At 47.6% G+C, this 20,347-nt stretch overlaps 1 protein-coding gene and 1 long non-coding RNA gene across 2 annotated transcripts in view; one reads left to right on the top strand and one right to left on the bottom strand.

The window, feature by feature from the left end:
- pam16 (presequence translocase associated motor 16) overlaps positions 1-1,268 on the bottom strand; it is a 7,140-nt gene extending 5,872 nt beyond the window's left edge. Inside the window, exon 1 of the mRNA XM_038820671.1 lies at positions 1,129-1,268. Coding sequence (XP_038676599.1) covers positions 1,129-1,131 — 3 coding nt within the window. The 5' untranslated portion in view covers positions 1,132-1,268. The remainder of the gene's footprint in view (positions 1-1,128) is intronic.
- Positions 1,269-1,418: 150 nt separating this feature from the next.
- LOC119979113 overlaps positions 1,419-20,347 on the top strand; it is a 64,325-nt gene continuing 45,396 nt past the window's right edge. The window contains exon 1 of the long non-coding RNA XR_005463645.1: positions 1,419-1,500. This is a non-coding gene — a long non-coding RNA (uncharacterized LOC119979113). The remainder of the gene's footprint in view (positions 1,501-20,347) is intronic.

Below are 20,347 nucleotides of genomic sequence, written 5' to 3'. Positions count from 1 at the left end.
TCTCTCCCCCCCCCATATATATCTCTCTCCTACCCATATATATATCTCTCTCCCCCCCATATATATCTCTCTCCACCCCCCATATGTATCTCTCTCCCCCCCCCCATATATATATATATCTCTCTCTCCCCCCCATATATATCTATCTCTCCTCCCCCCCATAATATCTCTTCTCCCCATATATCTCTCTCCCCCCCCATATATCTCTCTCCCCCCCACATATCTCTCTCCCCCCCCAATATATATCTCTCTCTCTCCCCCCATATATCTCTCTCTCCCCCCCCCATATATCTCTCCCCCATATATATCTCCCCCCCCATATATCTCTCTCTCCCCCCCATATATATATCTCTCTCCCCCCCATATATATCTCTCTCTTCCCCCCCCATATATATCTCTCTCCCCCCCCATATATATATATCTCTCTCTCCCCCCCCCATTTATTTTACTCTACCCCCCATATATATCTCTCTCTCCCCCCCCCCCATATATATCTCTCTCCCCCCCATATATATCTCTCCCCCCCCAATATATCTCTCTCTCTCCCCCCCCCATATATCTCTCTCTCCCCCCCCATATATATTCTCCTCGTCTCTCCCCCCCCATATATATCTCTCTCTCTCCCCACCCATATATATATCCCTCTTCCCCCCCCATATTATATCTCTCTCCCCCCATATATATCTCTCTCTCACCCCCCCCATCATATATCTCTCCTCTCCCCCCCCATATATATCTACTCTATCCCCCCCATATATATCTCTCTCTCCCCCCCCCATATATATCTCTCTCCCCCTTCTCACCCCATATATACTCTCTCTCTTCTCCCCCCCCAGTATATATCTCTACCACCTCCCCCCCATATATATCTCTCTCCCCCCCCCCCATATATATCTCTCTCCCCCCCATATATATCTCTCTCCCCCCTCCCCCATATATATCTCTCTCTCCCCCCCCCCATATATCTCTCTCTCCCCCCCCTATATCTATCTCTCTCTCCCCCCCCCCATATCTATCTCTCTCTCCCCCTCCCCCCATATATATCTCTCTCCCCCCCCCCCCCCCCATATATATATATATATATATATATCTCTCTCACACCACCACACACACCCCCGGGCCTCTCACCATCCCCCCGCTTCCCGGCTCCGCTCTCCGGGAATATCCGGGCACCGCGCGTGGAATCAAGGACACGGAAGGGTCAAAGGGCAGAAGCCGCTGCCGCCAACAACGGCGTCATGAGGAAACAAGACAAGTTGCGGCCAAGCCAATGTCACTCAGCTGGTGCTGCCACCCTCTGCTGGATAGGAGGCCGCAGAGCCGTCTGCAGATTGCGTCCTCTGGCGGAGGAGAAGGGAAAGGCAGCCACTGCAGCCAGATTGACAGCAAAGCCACCAGGAGCTCCTCAGAGGCCTGAGCTTCGCCACCACCCCAAAATTAAAGGAGTTTTGCACCATGGGAAATCTCATGTTATCAACAACGTCCGTCAAAATGAAAAAGGTGAGAGAACCCTACTGACATTTAAGTACATTTGAAACTGATATTAATGTAAAATAAATACATTTATCTCTCACTGAAGGTACCATGCCTGAAGAAGGTGTTTTTTAACCTTGGGCCACCATGTTAATCTTGCTCTGGAGGCATGAATCATCTTCATTAATGGGACATTGATCTAGTTTCTGAGGCTCTTTGGAAAGATTTCAAATTTTTTAAAAAATTATTCTAATTTTCCACATTTTCATCAAATGCACAACAAAAGAAAACCAACAATACAGACCCAATCCCCCAAACAGCATCCCCTTCAATATACAAACCCAAACATCACCCATTAATTCCAAGTAAAACAAAATAAAAAGACCAAAAGAAAATTAACGGTCATTCCATGAACAATGGAAGCTTTAAACTAATGTGGCAGGTGGATGGGAACCGATGCAGGAAGTTGGAAGGTAGTAAAACAGGGACAGAAGCAAAAGGAAGTAAGGGGAAAAGTGCAAGGCAGAGAAGACATAGTCAAAAATCAAAAAGGGCAACAGTACAAGGTACAGTGACTGAGGGGAGCTCAGTGAATAGGCCAGTAATACTAAAAGGAATAAAACTAGAGATGTTAAGATTCAAAACAGAGGTAAAAAATCAACATAAGTGTAATTTACCTGAAAGCTTGTAGTATTCGGAATAAAGTAAATGAGTTGATGGCACAAATCATCGTGAATTACTATGATTTAGTTAAATAGTTAAATGGGAGTTAATATCCGAGGGTATCAAACTATTCGGAAGGACAGAGTGGATGGTAAGGGAGGTTGTGTACCTCTGTATTTAAGGATGACATGCGGGGCAATAGTAATATGGAGGATAAGGGTGAATCCCATTTGGGTGGAAATCAGGAATAGTAAGACGAAAAGTCACTGATAGGAGTAGTCTATCGGCCACCAATAGTAATGTTATGGTGGGGCAGGGCAATAAACAAAGAAATAACTGATGCATGTAGAAAGGGCAGCACGGTGATTAGCACAATCGCTTCACAGCTCCAGGGTCCCAGGTTCGATTCCGGCTTGGTCACTGTCTGTGCGGAGTCTGCATATCCTCCACCGCTTGTGTGCATGGGTTTCCTCCGGGTGCTCCGGTTTCCTCCCACAGTCCAAAGATGTGCAGGTTAGGTAGATTAGCCATGATAAATGCCCTTAGTGTCCCAAATTGGCCTTAGTGTTGGGTGGGGTTACTGGGTTATGGGGATAGGTGGAGGTGTTGACCTCGGGTAGGGTGCTCTTTCCAAGATGGAGGGCTGAATGGCCTCCTTCTGCACTGTAAATTCTATGTATGTAAAAAGGTACAGCAGTTATCATGGGGGATTTTAATCTACATGTCGATTGGTTTAACCAGATCGGTCAAGGCAACCTTGAGGAGGAGTTTATAGAATATATCCACGATAGTTTCCTAGAACAGTATGTAATTGGAACCTACGAGGGAACAAGCGGTCCTAGATCTTGTCCTGTGTAATGAGACCGGATTGATCATGATCTCATAGTTAGGGATCCTCTCGGAAGGAGCGATCACAATATGGTGGAATTTAAAATACAGATGGAGGGTGAGAAAGTAAAATCAAATACTAGTGTTTTGTGTTTAAACAAAGGAGATTACAATGGGATGAGAGAAGAACTAGCTAAGGTAGACTGGGAGCAAAGACTTTATGGTGGAACAGTTGAGGAACAGTGGAGAACCTTCCAAGTGATTTTTCACAGTGCTCAGCAAAGGTTTATACCAACAAAAAGGAAGGATGGTAGAAAGAGGGAAAAACGACCGTGGATATCTAAGGAAATAAGGGAGTGTATCAAATTGAAGGAAAAAGCATATAAAGTGGCAAAGATTGGTGGGAGACTAGAGGACTGGGAAATCTTAGGGGGCAACAGAAAGCTACTAAAAAAGCTATAAAGAAGAGTAAGATAGAGTATGAGCGTAAACTTGCTCAGAATATAAAAACAGCCAGTAAAAGTTTTTTACAAATATATAAAACAAAAAAGAGTGGCTAAGGTTAATATTGGTCCTTTAGAGGATGAGAAGGGAGTTTTAATAATGGGAGATGAGGAAATGGCTGAGGAACTGAACAGGTTTTTTGGGCGGTCTTCACAGTGGAAGACACAAATAACATGCCAGTGACTGATAGAAATGAGGCTATGACAGGTGAGGACCTTGAGAGGATTGTTATCACTAAGGAGGTAGTGATGGGCAAACTAATGGGGCTAAAAGTAGACAAGTCTCCTGGCCCTGATGGAATGCATCCCAGAGTGCTAAAAGAGATGGCTAGGGAAATTGCAGATGCCCTAGTGATGATTTACAAAAATTCACTAGACTCTGGGGTGGTCCCGGTGGATTGGAAATTAGCAAACGTGACACCACTGTTTAAAAAGGAGGTAGGCAGAGAGCAGGAAATTATTATTTTTTTAAAATAAATTTAGATTACCCAATTATTTTTTCCAATTAAGGGGAAATTTAGCGTGGCCAATCCACCTACTCTGCACATTTTTGGGTTGTGGGGGTGAAACCCACACAGACACGGGGAGAATGTGCAAACTCCACAAGGACAGTGACCCAGAGCCGGGATGGAACCTGGGACCTCAGCGCCATGAGGGGTTGTGCTAACCATTAGGCCACCGTGCTGCCCGGAGCAGGAAATTATAGGCCAGTGAGCTTAACTTCGGTAGTAGGGAAGATGCTGTAATCTATCAACAAGGAAGAAATAGCGAGACATCTGGATAGAAATTGTCCCATTGGGCAGACGTAGCATGGGTTCATAAAGGGCAGGTCGTGCCTAACTAATTTACTGGAATTTTTTGAGGACATTACCAGTGCAGTAGATAACGGGGAGCCAATGGATGTGGTATATCTGGATTTCCAGAAAGCCTTTGACAAGGTGCCACACAAAAGGTTGCTGCATAAGATAAAGATGCCATGGCATTAAGGGTAAAGTAGCATGGATAGAGGATTGGTAAATTAATAGAAAGCAAAGAGTGGGGATTAATGGGTGTTTCTCTGGTTGGCAATCAGTAGCTAGTGGTGTCCCTCAGAGATCCGTGTTGGACCCACAATTGTTCACAATTTACATAGGTGATTTGGAGTTTGGGACCAAGGGCAATGTGTCCAAGTTTGCAGATGACACTAAGATGAGTGGTAAAGCGAAAAGTGCAGAGGATACTGGAAGTCTGCAGAGGGATTTGGATAGGTTAAGTGAATGGGCTAGGGTCTGGCAGTTGGAATACAATGTTGACAAATGTGAGGTTATCCATTTTGGTAGGAACAGTAAACGGGATTATTATTTAGACGATAAAATATTAAAGCATGCCGCTGTGCAGAGACCTGGGTGTGCTAGTCCATGAGTCACAGAAAGTTGGTTTGCAGGTGCAACAGGTGATTAAGAAGGCAAATGGAATTTTGTCCTTCATTGCTAGAGAGATCGAGTTTAAGACTAGGGACGTTATGTTGCAATTGTATAAGGTGTTAGTGAGGCCACACCTGGAGTATTGTGTTCAGTTTTGGTCTCCTTACTTGAGAAAGGACGTACTGGCACCGGAGGGTGTGTAGAGGAGATTCACTAGGTTAATCCCAGAGCTGAAGGGGTTGGATTATGAGGAGAGGTTGAGTAAACTGGGACTGTACTCGTTGGAATTTAGAGGATGAGGGGGGATCTTATAGAAACATTTAAAATTATGAAGGGAATAGATAGGATAGATGCGGGCAGGTTGTTTCCACTGGCGGGTGAAAGCAGAACTAGGGGACATAGCCTCAAAATAAGGGGAAGTAGATTTAGGACTGAGTTTAGGATGAACTTCTTCACCCAAAGGGTTGTGAATCTATGGAATTCCTTGCCCAGTGAAGCAGTTGAGGCTCCTTCATTAAATGTCTTTAAGATAAAGATAGATAGTTTTTTGAAGAATAAGGGATGGGTTATGGTGTTCGGGCCGGAAAGTGGAGCTGAGTCAACAAAAGATCAGCCATGATCTCATTGAATGGCGGAGCAGGCTCGAGGGGCCAGATGGCCTACTCCTGCTCCTAGTTCTTATGTTCTTAATGTGCTCAACCCCACAAATAACCCCCCCCCCCCCCATGGTGGATGGCATCCAATTCTTGAAAGTGCATGATGGACTTCCGGTAGCGACCATAAGAGGATCAATGAAGTCTTCAAGGAGTTTTATGGGAAGCTATTCGAGTCAGAACCCCGAGGGAGGGGAAGGGATGAAGCAATTTATGGGACGATTGAGGTTCCCAAGGGTGGACGAGGATGGGGGCGGGTGGAGGGACTGGGGGCTCCGATTGAGTTGGAGGAGGTAGTTAAGGGAATGGCAAGTATGGCAAGGCCCCGTGTCCAGACGGCTTTCCTGTAGAATTTATAAGAAGTTCCGGAGCTACTGAGCCCACTCCTGCTAAGAACCTTTAACGAGACAAAGGAGAGAGGAGCCCTCCCCCCCGACAATCTCGCAGGCATTGATCTCGCTCATTTTGAAGAGGGAGAAGGATCCGCTTCACTGTGGGTCCCACAGGCCGATATCGCTCCTGAATGTAGATGCCAAATTGTTAGCAAAAATTATGGCTACCAGAATAGAGGACTGCGTGCTGGGAGTGATCAAGGAGGACCAGACGGGTTTCGTTAAGGGCAGGCAACTGAACACAAATGTGAGGAGGCTCCTGAATATTATTGTGATGCTCTCAGAGGGAGGGGATGCAGAAGTAGTGGCTGCAATGGATGCGGAGAAGGTCTTTGATAGGGTGAAGTGGGAGCACCTGTGGGAAGTGTTAGGTAGGTTGGATTCGGGGAGGGATTCATCGGGTGGGTCAAGGTACTATATCAGGCCCCTGTAGCGAGGGTGTCCACGAATCGGCTGAGGTCGGAGTATTTCAGGTTGCACCAAGGGACGAGGCAGGGTTGCCCCCTATCCCCGTTACTATTTGCCCTGGCAATTGAGCCGTTGGCCATAGAGCTGAGGACTTCGAGGAACTGGAGGGGGCTGGTTCGGGGGGGGGGGGGGGGGGGGGTCAGGTGGGGCGAGAGGAGCACCGGGTTTCTCTCGACACGGGTGACCTGCTATCGTATATTTCGGACCCACAAGATGGGATGGGAGGTCATGTGGATCCTGGGGGACTTTGGGAGCTTCTCGGGTTACAAGTTGAACGTGGGGAAAAGTGAGCTGTTTGTAATCCACGCTAGGGGTCAGGAGGAGAAACTGGGGGAGCTCCCGCTCAAGATGGTGGAGAGGAGCTTTCGTTACTTAGGTATACAGGTGGCTAGGAACTAGGATGCCCTACACAGGCTCAATTTATCTCGGCTTTTAGAGCAGATGGAGGGAGGACTTTAAAAGGTGGGACATGCTCCCGCTTTCCCTGGCGGGAAGAGTGCAGACTGTGAAGATGACGGTTGTTCCCAGATTCCTGTTCGTCTTTCAGTGCCTCCCCATTTCATCCCCAAATCCTTCTTCAATCCGGTGAACAGGATTATCATGGGGTTTGTGTGGGCAAACAAGACCCCGCGGGTCTAAAGACTGTTTTTGGAGCGTACCGGGGTGGGGGTGGGGGGGGGGGGGGGGGGGGGGGGTGGGGGCTTGCTGGCACTGCCGAACTTCTGTAGCTACTATTGGGCGGCTAATATGGCCATGATTAGGAAATGAGTAATGGAGGAGGGGTCAGCGTGGGGCCGGCTAGAGGCGGCGTCATGCAAAGGCACCAGCCTAGGGGCACTAGTAACAGCACCGTTGCCGTTCTCGCCGGCACGATACACCACAAGCCCGATGGTGGCGGCGGCACTGAGGGTCTGGGGCCAGTGGAGGCGGTACAGGAAGGAGGAGGGGGGCCTCAGTTTGGACCCCGATATGGAACAACCATAGATTTGCTCCGGGCAAGATAGACGGGGTTGGGGGTGGTTCCAAGGCTGGTATAGGGCTGGCATTAGAAGGATGGGAGACCTGTTTATAGATGGGACTTTCTCTAGTTTGCAGGCGCTGGAGGAGAAGGTCGGCCTGCCCCCGGGAAATGCTTTCAGATACCTCCAGGTCCGGGACTTTCTCAAAAAACAGGTGGGGACATTTCCGCGGCAACCCCCTCGAAGGATACAGGACAGGGTAGTATGTGGCATCTGGGTAGGAGAGGGGAAGGTGTTGGACATATACCAGGAGCTGCAGGAGGCGGAGGAAGCCTCAGTGGAGGAACTGAAGGGCTAGTGGGAGGAGGAGCTGGGAGGGAGGGGCTAGGCAAGGTGCTAGAGGAGGGCCTGTGGGCTGATGCCCTGGGAAGGGTGAATTCGTCCGCATCATGTGCCAGGTTCAGTTTAATTCAGTTTAAGGTGGTGCACCGGGCTCACATGACGACAGCGAGAATGAGCAAGTTTATTGGGATAGAGGACAGGTGCGCGAGATGTGCAGGGAGTCCAACGAACCATGTCCATATGTTTTTTTTTCTTAAATTTAGAGTACCCAATTATTTTTTCCAATTAAGGAGCAATTTAGAGTGGCCAATCTACCTACCCTGCACATCTTTGGGTTGTGGGGGGTGAAACCCACGCAGACACGGGGAAATGTGCAAACTCCACACGGACAGTGGACCCAGGGCCAGGATTCGAACCCGGGTCCTCAGCGCCGTATGCAGCAATGCTAACACTGTGCCACCGTGCTGCCCCCATGTCCATATGTTTTGGGCATGCCCAGTGCTTAAAGAATTCTGGCAGGGTTTTGCGAGGGCCATGTCCAGGATTTTGGACACGCGGATGAAGCCGAGTCCAACAATAGCGATCTTTGGGGTGGCGGAGCATCCGGGAGTGCAGGAAGCAAAAGAGGCCGAGGTTTCGGCCTTTGCCTCCCTGGTAGCCCGGAGACGGATCTTGCTAATGTGGAGGGACTCAAAACCCCCGAGCATGGAGACCTGGGTTAGTGATATGGCTGGGTTCCTCAGCCTGGAGCGAATAAAGTTCGCCTTGAGAGGGTCCTTGTTGGGGTTCTCCCGGCAGTGGCAACCTTCCCTTGACTTTCTTGGCGAGTGGTAAAATGTCAGCAGCAGCAGCAACCTGGGGGGGGGGGGGGCTCAGGGGGGGGGGAAACTGTTGATATAATGTGTACATTTGTTTTGTATAATAATAGCAGCCAACTTGTTTTGTTAAATATTTTTCATTAATTTTTTGGTTATGTAAAAATTTTGGTTGAAAAAAACTTTAATTTGTCGCCGCACCTGCCTGTAGCCCAGGCCAGTCCGACAGGCCGAAAATGGTTTCTAGACCAGTGTTCTTCAAACTTTTTTTCCGGGGACCCATTTTTACCAACCGGCCAACCTTCGGGACCCAACCCAGCCGACCTTCGCGACCCACGCCGGCTGACCTTAGCGACCCACGCCGGCCGACCTTCGCGACCCCACGCCGGCCGACCTTCGCGACCCACGCCGGCCGACCTTCGCGACCCACGCCGGCCGACCTTCGCGACCCACGCCGGCCGACCTTCGCGACCCACGCCGGCCGACCTTCGCGACCCACGCCGGCCGAACCTTCGCGACCCACGCCGGCCGACCTTCGCGACCCACGCCGGCCGACCTTCGCGACCCACGCCGGCCGACCTTCGCGACCCACCATTTTCTCTTACCTTGTTTGCTGCTGACAAAAATGGAGGAAATGGTTTTGGGTCCCTTTGGCCCTCGTACACGCTCCTCCAATGGAACCTGTTGGATGAAGGTGAAGCCTTCAGTGTCGGAAAGTATGGAGTCTCCATCTGTCCAAGGTTCTGCATTTTTTTCCTGTAAAATGTTATCAAAAACCCCCCCTCCTGAACTTGTAAGTGAATAAAATAAATGAATAAATGAATAAAAACTACTACAGAACTTGTAAAACAAAAAGCTGCAACAGGTTAAAAAAACAGCAGCATGCGTGCCCGATTATCGGCGCGCACGCGCAATGAGGCTGAATTTTAAAAAACATGTTCGCGTAATGCGCATGCGCGCTGATCATTGTGCGCGCATGTGCGATGCGGCTGATTTTTTTGTTGCGTTATGAAAAGCCGGCTGCTTCGTGGGGATTTGCGCGATCAGGAGCACCATGGACAATGGCTCCGCGACCCTCCCGACACCCACTCACGACCCATCGGCGGGTCGCGCCCCCGACTTTGAAGAACACTGTTCTAGACGCCCTGGCTCCCCACGAAATGACCTTAAAAACTCCCTCCAATACATATCCAGCTTCGGACAGGAGCAGAACATATGAATATGGTTCCGGGACTCCTCCCACAATGCTCACACACAACCTTCACCCCCTAAAATAGTCGGCTCATTCTAGCCCTCGTGAGGTGCGCCTTATACATGACCTTGAGCTGTATCAGCCCCAACCTCACGCAGGAGGTTGAGGCGTTTACCCTCCGGAGCACTTTACACCACAGACCATAACCCTCCTCAACTCTTCCTCTCACTTGGCTTTAATCCCGTCCAAGAATACCTTACCTTCACCCAAAATCCTCCCATAGATCACTGACACCACCCTCTTCTCTATTCCCCCTGCCGTCAATACCACTTCCAACAACGCGTGGGCCTGCTGTAACAGGAAGCTCTGAACCTCCTTCCTGGCAAAGGAGCTGTAGGTACCTAAATACTTCCCCATGCCCCAGTCCATATTTTTCCCCCCAACTCCTCAAGCCTCACAAAATAGGCGGCACAGTGGCCCAGTGGTTAGTAAATGGGCTTGCGGTAGTACAGCGGTTAGCACTGTTGCTTCACAGCACGCGTGTCATAACGTCAGAAGACTCAGACCACATCCACTTAAGGGAAACTGCCCGAAAATTGTTAAAAAGTTTTAAAACAACAAAACTCAAGAATTTTTACCTCGAAAGGCACAACAATGCCTGAACTTCAACAAACAGTTCAATATAAATTTTGCAACACCATGGAACAAGCAGTTTGCAGCATAAAATGTAAAGAGCACAATAAAAACTCTAAAATCAAAGAAGATGATTACTTCTTGGACATAGCTAAGTTATTTGGATATGATGATCATAGCATTGGCAACAAGGTTGAAAACGACTCCACACAGAGTACTGACCGACTCCGTTGAGAGAGTTGATCGTCTCCACAGAAAATACGGCACGGCCCCACAAAGAGAGCGATGAAAGTGGTACATAGAGTCCACTTAACAAGAACCCGTATGAGTAGGTTCTTCCCGGAGGTGGAGGATAGATGTGAACGGTGCCAAGGAGGCCCGGCCAACCACGCCCACATGTTATGGTCTTGCCCCACTTGCAGGGTACTGGACAGCCTTCTTCAAGGCAATGTCCAAAGTGGTGGGGATGAGGGTGGAGCCATGCCTGAAAGTGACAGTCTTCGGGGTTTCAGACCAGCCAGATCTATTCCTGGGGAGGAGGGCAGGCGCCCTTGCCTTTGCCTCCCTGATCGCCCGCCATAGAATCCTGTTTGGCTGGCGGTCAGCAGCACCGCCCAAAGCTGCCGACTGGCTGGCCGACCTCTCGGAATCTCTCCAAATGGAGATAATCAAATTCACCATTTGAGGGTCAGACAACGACTTCCACAGAACGTGGGAGCCATTCATGCAATTGTTCCGGGACCTGTTTGTGACCAACGAACAAGCGGAAGAATAGCCAGGTAGCCAAGAATCAGGGGAAATTAGCCAAAGCTTGAGAGGGAGAGATAGACCGGGAGTGGGGTGGGGGAACAGCTAAAGCTATGAGGAAAGAAAGGCGAACCACGGTGGGGATGGGGGGGGGGGGGGGGGGGGGGGGGGGAAGAGGGAAGGGACAGAGAACAAGATAGGAGAACCAGGGAAGTGGGAGCGAGGCAGGGAAACGAGAGCCGGAAGGGAGGCACGGGATACAGTATCGAACTTGGCATCTCCAGGAGCAGGGAACGAGGAGAATAAAGACGAAAGACGGGAGGAACGGCAGAAGCGGAGGTGAGTGCGAGAAGGCAGCGAGATCCGTCCGGGAGAAGCAAGCGACAACACCAACACCAAACCCATTCGAGTATTGCCCACTGTAATTGTTTCTCCGGCACCCGAATGTACATTTACCTCCCCAGTCCCCACTTCCCCCACACAAACAGTCGCCTACCTATGTGTTCATAAATAATTTTGCCAGGTGTACAGAGTTGCTGCTGTTGAGCTGGTGTACAATACCCTACCAGTTATTCTATTTTATTTAAAAAAATTATTTATTATTTTCTTTTCTTTGGTATGTTTGGGTGTGCCCTTCTCATCTATATATATATATATATGTTTCTTATCCTGTGTACATAACAGTAAATATACTTTGTTCAAAAACCCAATTAAAAATATTTATTAAAAAAAGATCTTATCTGATAAAAACATCAGATGAAAACATTCTGAGAAGAAATTGGAGGGATCTACTTCAGGTCACAGATACTACGAAGATTTTTCCTAATCTTGATTTGAATCAAACAATTTCAAAAGAAATTGAACAGCAAATGCATTCAAATTTGAGGATCAACAAAGACGTAAAAACTTCTTCATCACCTTTGACGTCAAGAAGATCGACAAGGAGAAGACCCACGCGTCTGAATTTGTGAACTTTTTTCATAATTCTAGTGATTGCTGTACATTGTATACACTGCATTTCATATGTACAATTTCCTTTTAATATTTGCAAGAACATTTTTTAAAAAGGGGGATGTAGTGATATCTGTACATCAATATACATGAGCAATGTATATAAAACTAGTACAGTCAATTCAACACTAGATGTCTCACTATCAGATGGTATAAGAAAGACTTTCCCGCTCTTTCTGAGAGCGTGCGCTTCAGGAGAGTGAACAGACAAGACATAGATTAGCTAGAGAAAGAGAAGTTATAAGTTATTTCATTATTACATTGTATAGTTAGTTAGTTATCTTTACTGTATTTTATTTATTTTACTAGTTGAGTATTAAGTACAAAGGACTCGCATATTATTTATATTACTCAATAGATTAGTTCATCTTTACAAGAAGACTATTGTTCATCTCTCAACTCGGCTGCTTCAAAGAGTAATATACTATATTACACAAGGTAATATAACATGTGACCAGGAGTTTAAAATATAACAGGCACCCTTGATATTTGTGCAACAGTGGCCGAGAATATTGCCACCCCTGTTGGGACAGGAGATGTGTTAGTAGAAATTTGGCAGTACACTCTTTAGTTTTGTTAAAGTCCTCGGCCACGATGAACAAGGCCTCCAGGTGTTCTGTTTCACGGTTATTTATAACTGTTCTTGGCCTCAGATTTAAATCTGATCTTGGTCTCAGATTTTACTCACATCTCTTCACTGATAGTGCGACTTGTCCACGATATCTCCATTATTCACTTCAGAAACCACAATACTGCATCCTCAATTCTTCGCTGCACTGCTTCGCTGATCGTCCAACACTCACTTCCATGTGCCAGAGGCAAACACCGGCAGCACGGTGGTGCAGTGGTTAGCAATGCTGCCTCACACCGCTGAGGACCCGGCTTTGATCCCAGCCCCAGGTCACTGTCCATGTGGAATTTGCACATTCTCCCCATATCTGCGTGGGTCTCACCCCCACAACCCAAAAATGTGCAGCGTAGGTGAATTGGCCGTGTTAATTTGCCCCTTAATTGGAAAAGAAGAATTGAGTACTCTAAATCTATTTTGAAAAAAAGAGGGAAGCGGGGGTTCCAGCGAGACCTCGGGGTGTGGTCAACCTTTTGTGAAGCCCAGGTTCAGCTGACCTGGCTGATCTTCCCTGGAAGGATTGCCATGCCAGGGTCATCGTGAACCCGAACGGTGGTGGATCTTCTTGGCTGGCGGACGACCAGTTGAACTGGCGCAATGACAATGGATTAAGCTGCTGTTAGTTGAGCATTCGCAACTTCCTGTAGGTCATGGCCAAACACTACAGTACCATGCCAAGCATAAACATGGACCAACACAAATCAAAGAAAAACTACAACATCAAGGAGATCCCCGGAGATCCCCTCAAACCCATGAAAGAATGCCTTGCTCAGTATGGTTAATCAGCTGACACCAAATTGTTACTGTTAGCATCCAAAAATAAAGAGTAACAGCATGGAATGTGAGGTCACTGGTACAATCTGGAAAATTGATGAATGCGAAACATGAAAAAAGACATTTGAACCAATGTTCAATGTGAAACGTGCTTGAAAGACAAAGGTCATTTTACATAGGGCGGCATCACACTCATCTACCCATGAGATTAAAAGCATGAAATGAAATGAAAATCGCTTATTGTCACAAGTAGGCTTCAATGAAGTTACTGTGAAAAGCCCCTAGTCGCCACATTCCGGCGCCTGTCCGGGGAGGCTGGTACGGGAATTGAACCGTGCTGCTGGCCTGCTTTAAAAGCCAGCGATTTAGCCTGGTGAGCTAAACCAGCCCCTGAGAGAGATGTAAGAATCCTCCTCGAAGAAGTAGTTTCAAACTGGGCGCTGGGTTACTGGGCTATCTCAGACAGAACTGATTGTAGTTAAAACCAGAGCCCAACCTTTCCACCATGCCCTCATCCAAGTCCACACACCAACATTGACTGCAAAGAAGGGGATATTGATCACTTTCATGAAGATCTGGTTAAAGCGAAACAATGTAAACAAAAAATCAGGTGATTTTTGTAATTGATGATCAAAATGCAAAGTAGGTTTTGATCTTTGGACTCCATAGCCTGGGTGATCCCAATGAAATAAGGGAAATGTGGATTGATTAGTGTACAGCAAGTGATCAGTTATTCAAAACACCTGGTTCAAGGAACATCCAAGAAGGAAATACAGCCAGGCAACATGAGCTCACCAAGGCTCCACGCCCACTGAAATTTAAAAGGAAAGGGCAACAAATACCTGGGAACACCACTGTGGTGATATGCCTGTATGCAATATTGTAGAAAGCTGGTGGTGCGACCTCCAACCAACAGGTGGTGGTACATGCAATCTTGAGACAGTGGTCATGTGACAAGGCACTCAAATATAAGTGGGAGTACAAACGGTGATTGACAGATGGTTAAAAGATGTATAAGTGGACAGACTGCCTAGGGTTGGTTCCAGAGGAGTACAAAGAAACTCCATGATAACTTGCTCTGTGACAGATCGTTATCCTACCATATGTTATTTAATGAGGATCCTGGTTTGGAAAAGACACAAGTCGTTTGGTAGATTCCTTGCTAGACATCGAACATGGTATCAGAGTGCTGAAGATTTGAAGATAACAACGGCAGTGACAAAGTTAAAATTTGGCAGAAAGACCGATCTGGTGAACTGCAGCCTGTGGCGACTCAATACATTAGAGGACGCTGATGCACGAGATGGAAGGGCTGAAAGCCCCCAACCAGCTTCAGATATCCGGTAATGTAGATGAAAACTGGCGGCTCTTCAAGCAGCAGTTCAGACTTTATGTTTCGGCCCTAGGCCGGCAGGCTCAGCCTGATGAAAGGTAAATAGAGTTGCTGCTAACGGTGCAGGTCCGCAAGCAATTTGACTGTATAATACATTTGCATTCGACAATGAGGAGGATAGCAAGAGATACGATGAGATCATTAAGTACTCGTCATTGCTCCTCTAAAAAGAATGAGACATTTGAAAGATACATGTTCCGTATGCGTACCCAAAAACCTGGTGAATCGTTCAACAGTTTTGTCACTGAGTTGAGGCTGAAGGTCCAGTCATGCAACTTCAGCAGCCTGAAACCTTCTCTCAATCGCGTCCAAATTGTCTTTGGTGCAGGTCATGATAAACTCCAGGAAAGGTTGTTGCGGGAGGAAGATTTGCTGCTGGAACAAGCAATAAAGATTTGCCAGGCGAATGAGGTAGCTGCACAGCAAATCAGCACACTCTGCTCAAAACATTTTGGCAGCAACTCAGAGGAAGACGGCAGCGGCATTAGTGCTGTGACTCATGTCATGAAGAAACATGGTCTCAGTACGGGCAACCATTTTAAGCGGCTGTCAGGAGCCGCCATCTTGTGCCAAACGTGTGGCACTCGACATGGTCCACGGCAATATCTGACCTTTGAAAAAAACCAATTCCAGGTGCGGCTGTTTCTGGCATTTTGCAAAACAGTGTTTTGCGCGTCCTACAATGGACCATACAAGATCAGTAAATGTGGTTGATAAGTTAAATACTGAAGAACAATTTTTTAATCGATCTCATTGCAACCAAGGACCAGAAGAGTCTGAATAAAAAAAGATGACAACAGAATTTCAAACAACACCAAAACTAGTAAGAACTCTCTGGAAACCATTAAAACCAGGTGGAAATCGATGGTGTTCCTGAACAACACATTATTATGATGCGACTTTGACACTAAAACGAGACCTAACCTTCTCAGTCAGTCTGCTCTGCACAAGCTGAACGTGCAGCTAAACGCCGCAGATTGGCCGGAGCTGCCGGTGTATTGCGGAACAAGAACAATGGTGAACTTGAGCTCTCTATGGGTGACATGAGGTACATGTTACTATTTCATATTGTAAACATGGACATTGAGTCTATCATAGGAGCAGATTCATGTGAATCCCTGAACATAATTGAGCGACTGTGAGTCCCTGTGACTGTGACTGCTGGCCAGATGAATACTATAGATCCCTATAAGATATCAGAATGTGCACTGTTGATGAGGATTCTGAAGAAATCCAGGCGAAGGACAACAAATCAGACAAAGAGAAGGAAGAGCCAGCGAGCATTCCGCAATTCTGGTTAACAGTTTTCATGAATGTGCCTGTGTTCAGTGGCATGACACGGGAGCATGATGAGCCCGTATTAAAGCATCTACAAGACCTGAATGTCAAATGGACAGAGCACGAGAAGCCGTGGAGCTTCACTCTGGAGTTTAAATTTGAGCCCAATGAATATTTCAAAATGAGGTGATCACGAAAGTATATCAGATGAATTTGCAGCCGCTTGAATCATTCTTTAATAAACCAGAAATCCTGGGGTGCACAGGCTGTAAGATTGACTGGAGGAAGGGCAAAATTATAACGCTGAAAACAATTAAACTGAACTGAAGCACAAAGGTCGAAGCGCTTGCAGAACAGTCATGAATGCTGTGCCAAATGAATCGCTCTTTAATTTCTTCAGTCCTCCTGAAGTTCCACAGCGTGGAATGTTAAGCGAAAGTTCGACAGGCAAACTCAAGGCTAACTTTGAAATTGGAGGCCGACTGCGTGAACACATAATTCCATGAGCAATGTTATATTTTACAGGAGAGATCATTGCAGGCGATGTGGAATCCAATGACTACTATGACTATATGTTTGAAGACTTTGATGAGGATGCAGAAAGTAATGGCGTGGAAGGTGAGACAAATGAAGACCAGAATGGACTCATTGTAGATCTTTTTTGCAGGATCTAAAATGGGCTCAATGAAAAGGCTCAAGAAGCGCTACACCAGTGATTTGGACAGAATGGCGAGGTGGTCACGGGAGACGCCCAGACTGCGCTGGACACTGAGAAGAGTGGGAGTTCGGAGATGGCACACTCAAAAATAAAAACTGAGATCAAAACTGCTGATGTCGCGGAGGACCAGCCACTGACCAAGCTTGAAACAGATGATATCGTCCCAATCTTAGAAAAGCTTGCTCCAGAGGTTCTTGGAGACTCGTTCCAAGCCTCTGAAACAATTCCTGGTAGTGGACTCCTTGATCATCGAGGACACTGAGGATGAGTGAGAAGACATTAATGATATATCCGATGACAGCAACTGTTTTTAAAAAAATACATTTTATTACAAACATGTATCAAAACAGATTACAGCGAATAAACACCCCGGGAAACATACTTCCCAATAATCAACTGTCTGTACGGATTTTCCCCCTTTTCACCCCTCCACACGATGAACAGCCCCTCAAACACAGTCACAAACATCCCCTACCTTTCCTCAAACCCACCTGAAGAGTCCCTTAACTCATACTTTACCTTCTCTAATCGCAGGAAGTCGATTCTCTAATCGCAGGCCATCCATCCAAGCCGCTCTCCCGGTGGCAGTGCCGGCAACAAAATTCGGCGTCATGCAATCAGAGGCGAAGGCCAAGACATCGGCCATCCTCCTCTCCATGAGCTCCAGCTTCTCTGAAACCCCAAATATCGCCACCAAACGGTACGGGTCCACTATCCTGGCTAAGACCGCAAACACTCCTGTCCAGAAGACAGCAACTCTGCTGAAGAACTTTGATGACTCCAGGAGTGAAACAGCGGAGATCTGCGGGAATACTGAGGATGAATGGGAAGACTTCGACGACGAACCCGATGATAGCAACTCTGATGTTGAAGAGATTGAAAACTCCGAGACTGAAACAGTGGAGGAACTGATGACAAACTCGCTTTGCAGCTCAACGGATCACTCATACATTCTCGAACTAGACCATGATGATCCAATGCCTGGACAGCATCGTAACCTCTCATGAAGAAGAGCCATTGAGCGATGCTCCAGCGAGCCAAGAAGGAGTGGTAGCTGTTGCTGTAGATCTAACCTCCACCCAGACACCAGAAAGCGAGGCGCTCCAACATCCAGCTGAGGCCGCAGAAGTGAGCATGGCCACACAACCCAGTGATTTTTCTTTTCAGAAAATATTTTATTGAGACATGTATAATTTTAAACATCCAATTTCAACAAGAACAAAACAATGTAACCAACACCCGCCCCCAGTGACAAACACCAGCTAACGTGGCTTACACAAACAGTGTCACCTTCCCCCGCCCCCCCTTCCGTTGGTTCTCCTGCCCTTACTCGCCACCACCCCCCCGCCCCCCTCCCTCCCTGCTGACAGCCTAATTTTTTTCTCGAAGAAGTCCCTCCAACCTAGTAAGATCCGTCTCCAGGCCACCAGGGAGACAAAGGCCAGGACATCGGCCTCTCTCTTCCCCTGGGCTCCCGGATCTTCCGCCACACCAAAGATCGGCACCTCTCGACTTGGCACCACCCTCAGCTTTCACACAGCCCAGTGATGATGCCTCGGCGCCTCGGAATCCACCTGAAACTCGGCAGATCTCCGAGCATAGGGTGCAGACCAGCACCAAACCAGGTGCTGCTAAGCCTAAACTCAAACACCACAGACTTCGTCAACCCATTGTCATAACAAGAAGAAGAAACAGCAGCAGACTGGGAGAGCTAGCTCGTCCCACTGACAAAAGGAGAAGATGAAGTCATGGCTGACAAATCAGAAGAAAACAGAAGCAGCAAACAGCATCGTGGCCAGAAGAGGAAAATAAAGAAGCTGGTGATGCAAGCGTGGCAATCACAGATGCCTTCCAAAGGCACAGAGTAAAGAGTAAGTCAGAGGGCGGCACACAAATCAGTCTTGGAAAAGGCTGGCAAAAGCCCAAATGATCGCAGGCATGATCCCGTGAGAGGGGCACAATGAACTGTGTGAAAGAGACGGACACTGGCCAGGCATATCATGTTAATGTACACCCTAGTTAAACTTATTCACATTGTTAGACGGATCATGAATGTATAAAATTCAAATAATAATGATGGGGCTGGATGGCTTTCTGGTCGAATTTTATAAACAGTTTTCGGCAGTGTTGGCGCCCCAGAGGTGCCAGTGGAGGAGGTAAGATGGAAATGGGAGGAGGAGCAGGGGATAGAGCTTAGGGGGTGTGGGAGGGCAGCTGGAGTGAAATTATAACCGGGTGAATTTGACATCATCCTGTGCCAAGATAAGCTTGATACAGTTTTAGATGGTGGACAGAGCTCATATGACACGGGCTCGTATGAGTGGGCTCTTCCCTGAGGTAGAGGATGAATGTGAGAGATGCACGAGGGGGCCTGCAAATCATGTCCATATGTTTTGGACTTGCCCGAAGTTGGGGGGAATTCTGGATCTCTATCTTCGAGACACTGTTGGGGATTGTGGGTGTGAGGATGAGTCCGTGTCCAGTGGTGCCGATTTTCGGTGTTTCTAGCTGCTAGAGGAGAAGGGGCCTTTGCCATTCTGATCACCCAGCGGCGAGTCCTACTGAGTTTGACGTCAGCACCGCCGAGAGTGCCGGCGTGATTGGGGAATATGGCCTCCTTCTGCACTGTAAATTCTATGATAATCTGGAAAAGATAAGTTCGCTCTCAGAGGGTCAGAAGAAGGATTTAATGTAAGATGTAGGTGTTTCTGTCTCTATTCAAGGTTCTATTTGTGGCCAGCGGGTGGGGCGGGGGCTGTTAGTAAGAGGAGAATAAGGAGAGAATAAAATAAGAAATGACAAACTGTATGTAATTTGGTGGTATCTTTTGTTGATTGTCTGATTTGTCGACAGTGTTTGAAATAAAATATATTTTAAACATAAATAAGTAAATATGGAATTGAAAGAAAATAGAAGGACAATAAATGGCCCTGCCAGTGATGACCACATCCTGTAAATAAATAAAAAACAAACATCAGAGTCTGGAATCACTATTCAGCAAGCGAAGACCTACCCAGCGCTGACTGCAGGAAAGACCATGGGCGGGATTCTCTGACCCCCCGCTGGATCGGAGAATCGCCGGGGGGCGGCGTGAATCCCACCCCCGTCCGTCTGCCAAATTCTCCAGCGGGAATCGCGCCGGTCGGCGGCCGCTCACAGCAGCACCCCCAGCGATTCTCCGGCCCGCGATGGTAGATTAGACTAGGTCCCTTACCGGCGGGACCTGGCGGCGCGGGCGTGTTCCCGTGGAGGCAGCACGGTAGCATGGTGGTTAGCATAAATGCTTCACAGCTCCAGGGTCCCAGGTTCGATTCCCGGCTGGGTCACTGTCTGTGCGGAGTCTGCACGTCCTCCTTGTGTGTGCGTGGGTATCCTCCGGGTGCTCCGGTTACCTCCCACAGTCCAAAGATGTGCGGGTTAGGTGGATTGGCCATGCTAAATTGCCCGTAGTGTCCTAAAAAGTAAGGTTAAGGG

Source organism: Scyliorhinus canicula, chromosome 15 (assembly GCF_902713615.1).
Source record: "Scyliorhinus canicula chromosome 15, sScyCan1.1, whole genome shotgun sequence".
Lineage (NCBI taxonomy): Eukaryota > Metazoa > Chordata > Chondrichthyes > Carcharhiniformes > Scyliorhinidae > Scyliorhinus > Scyliorhinus canicula.
This window is presented reverse-complemented; position numbering and strand designations above follow the sequence as displayed.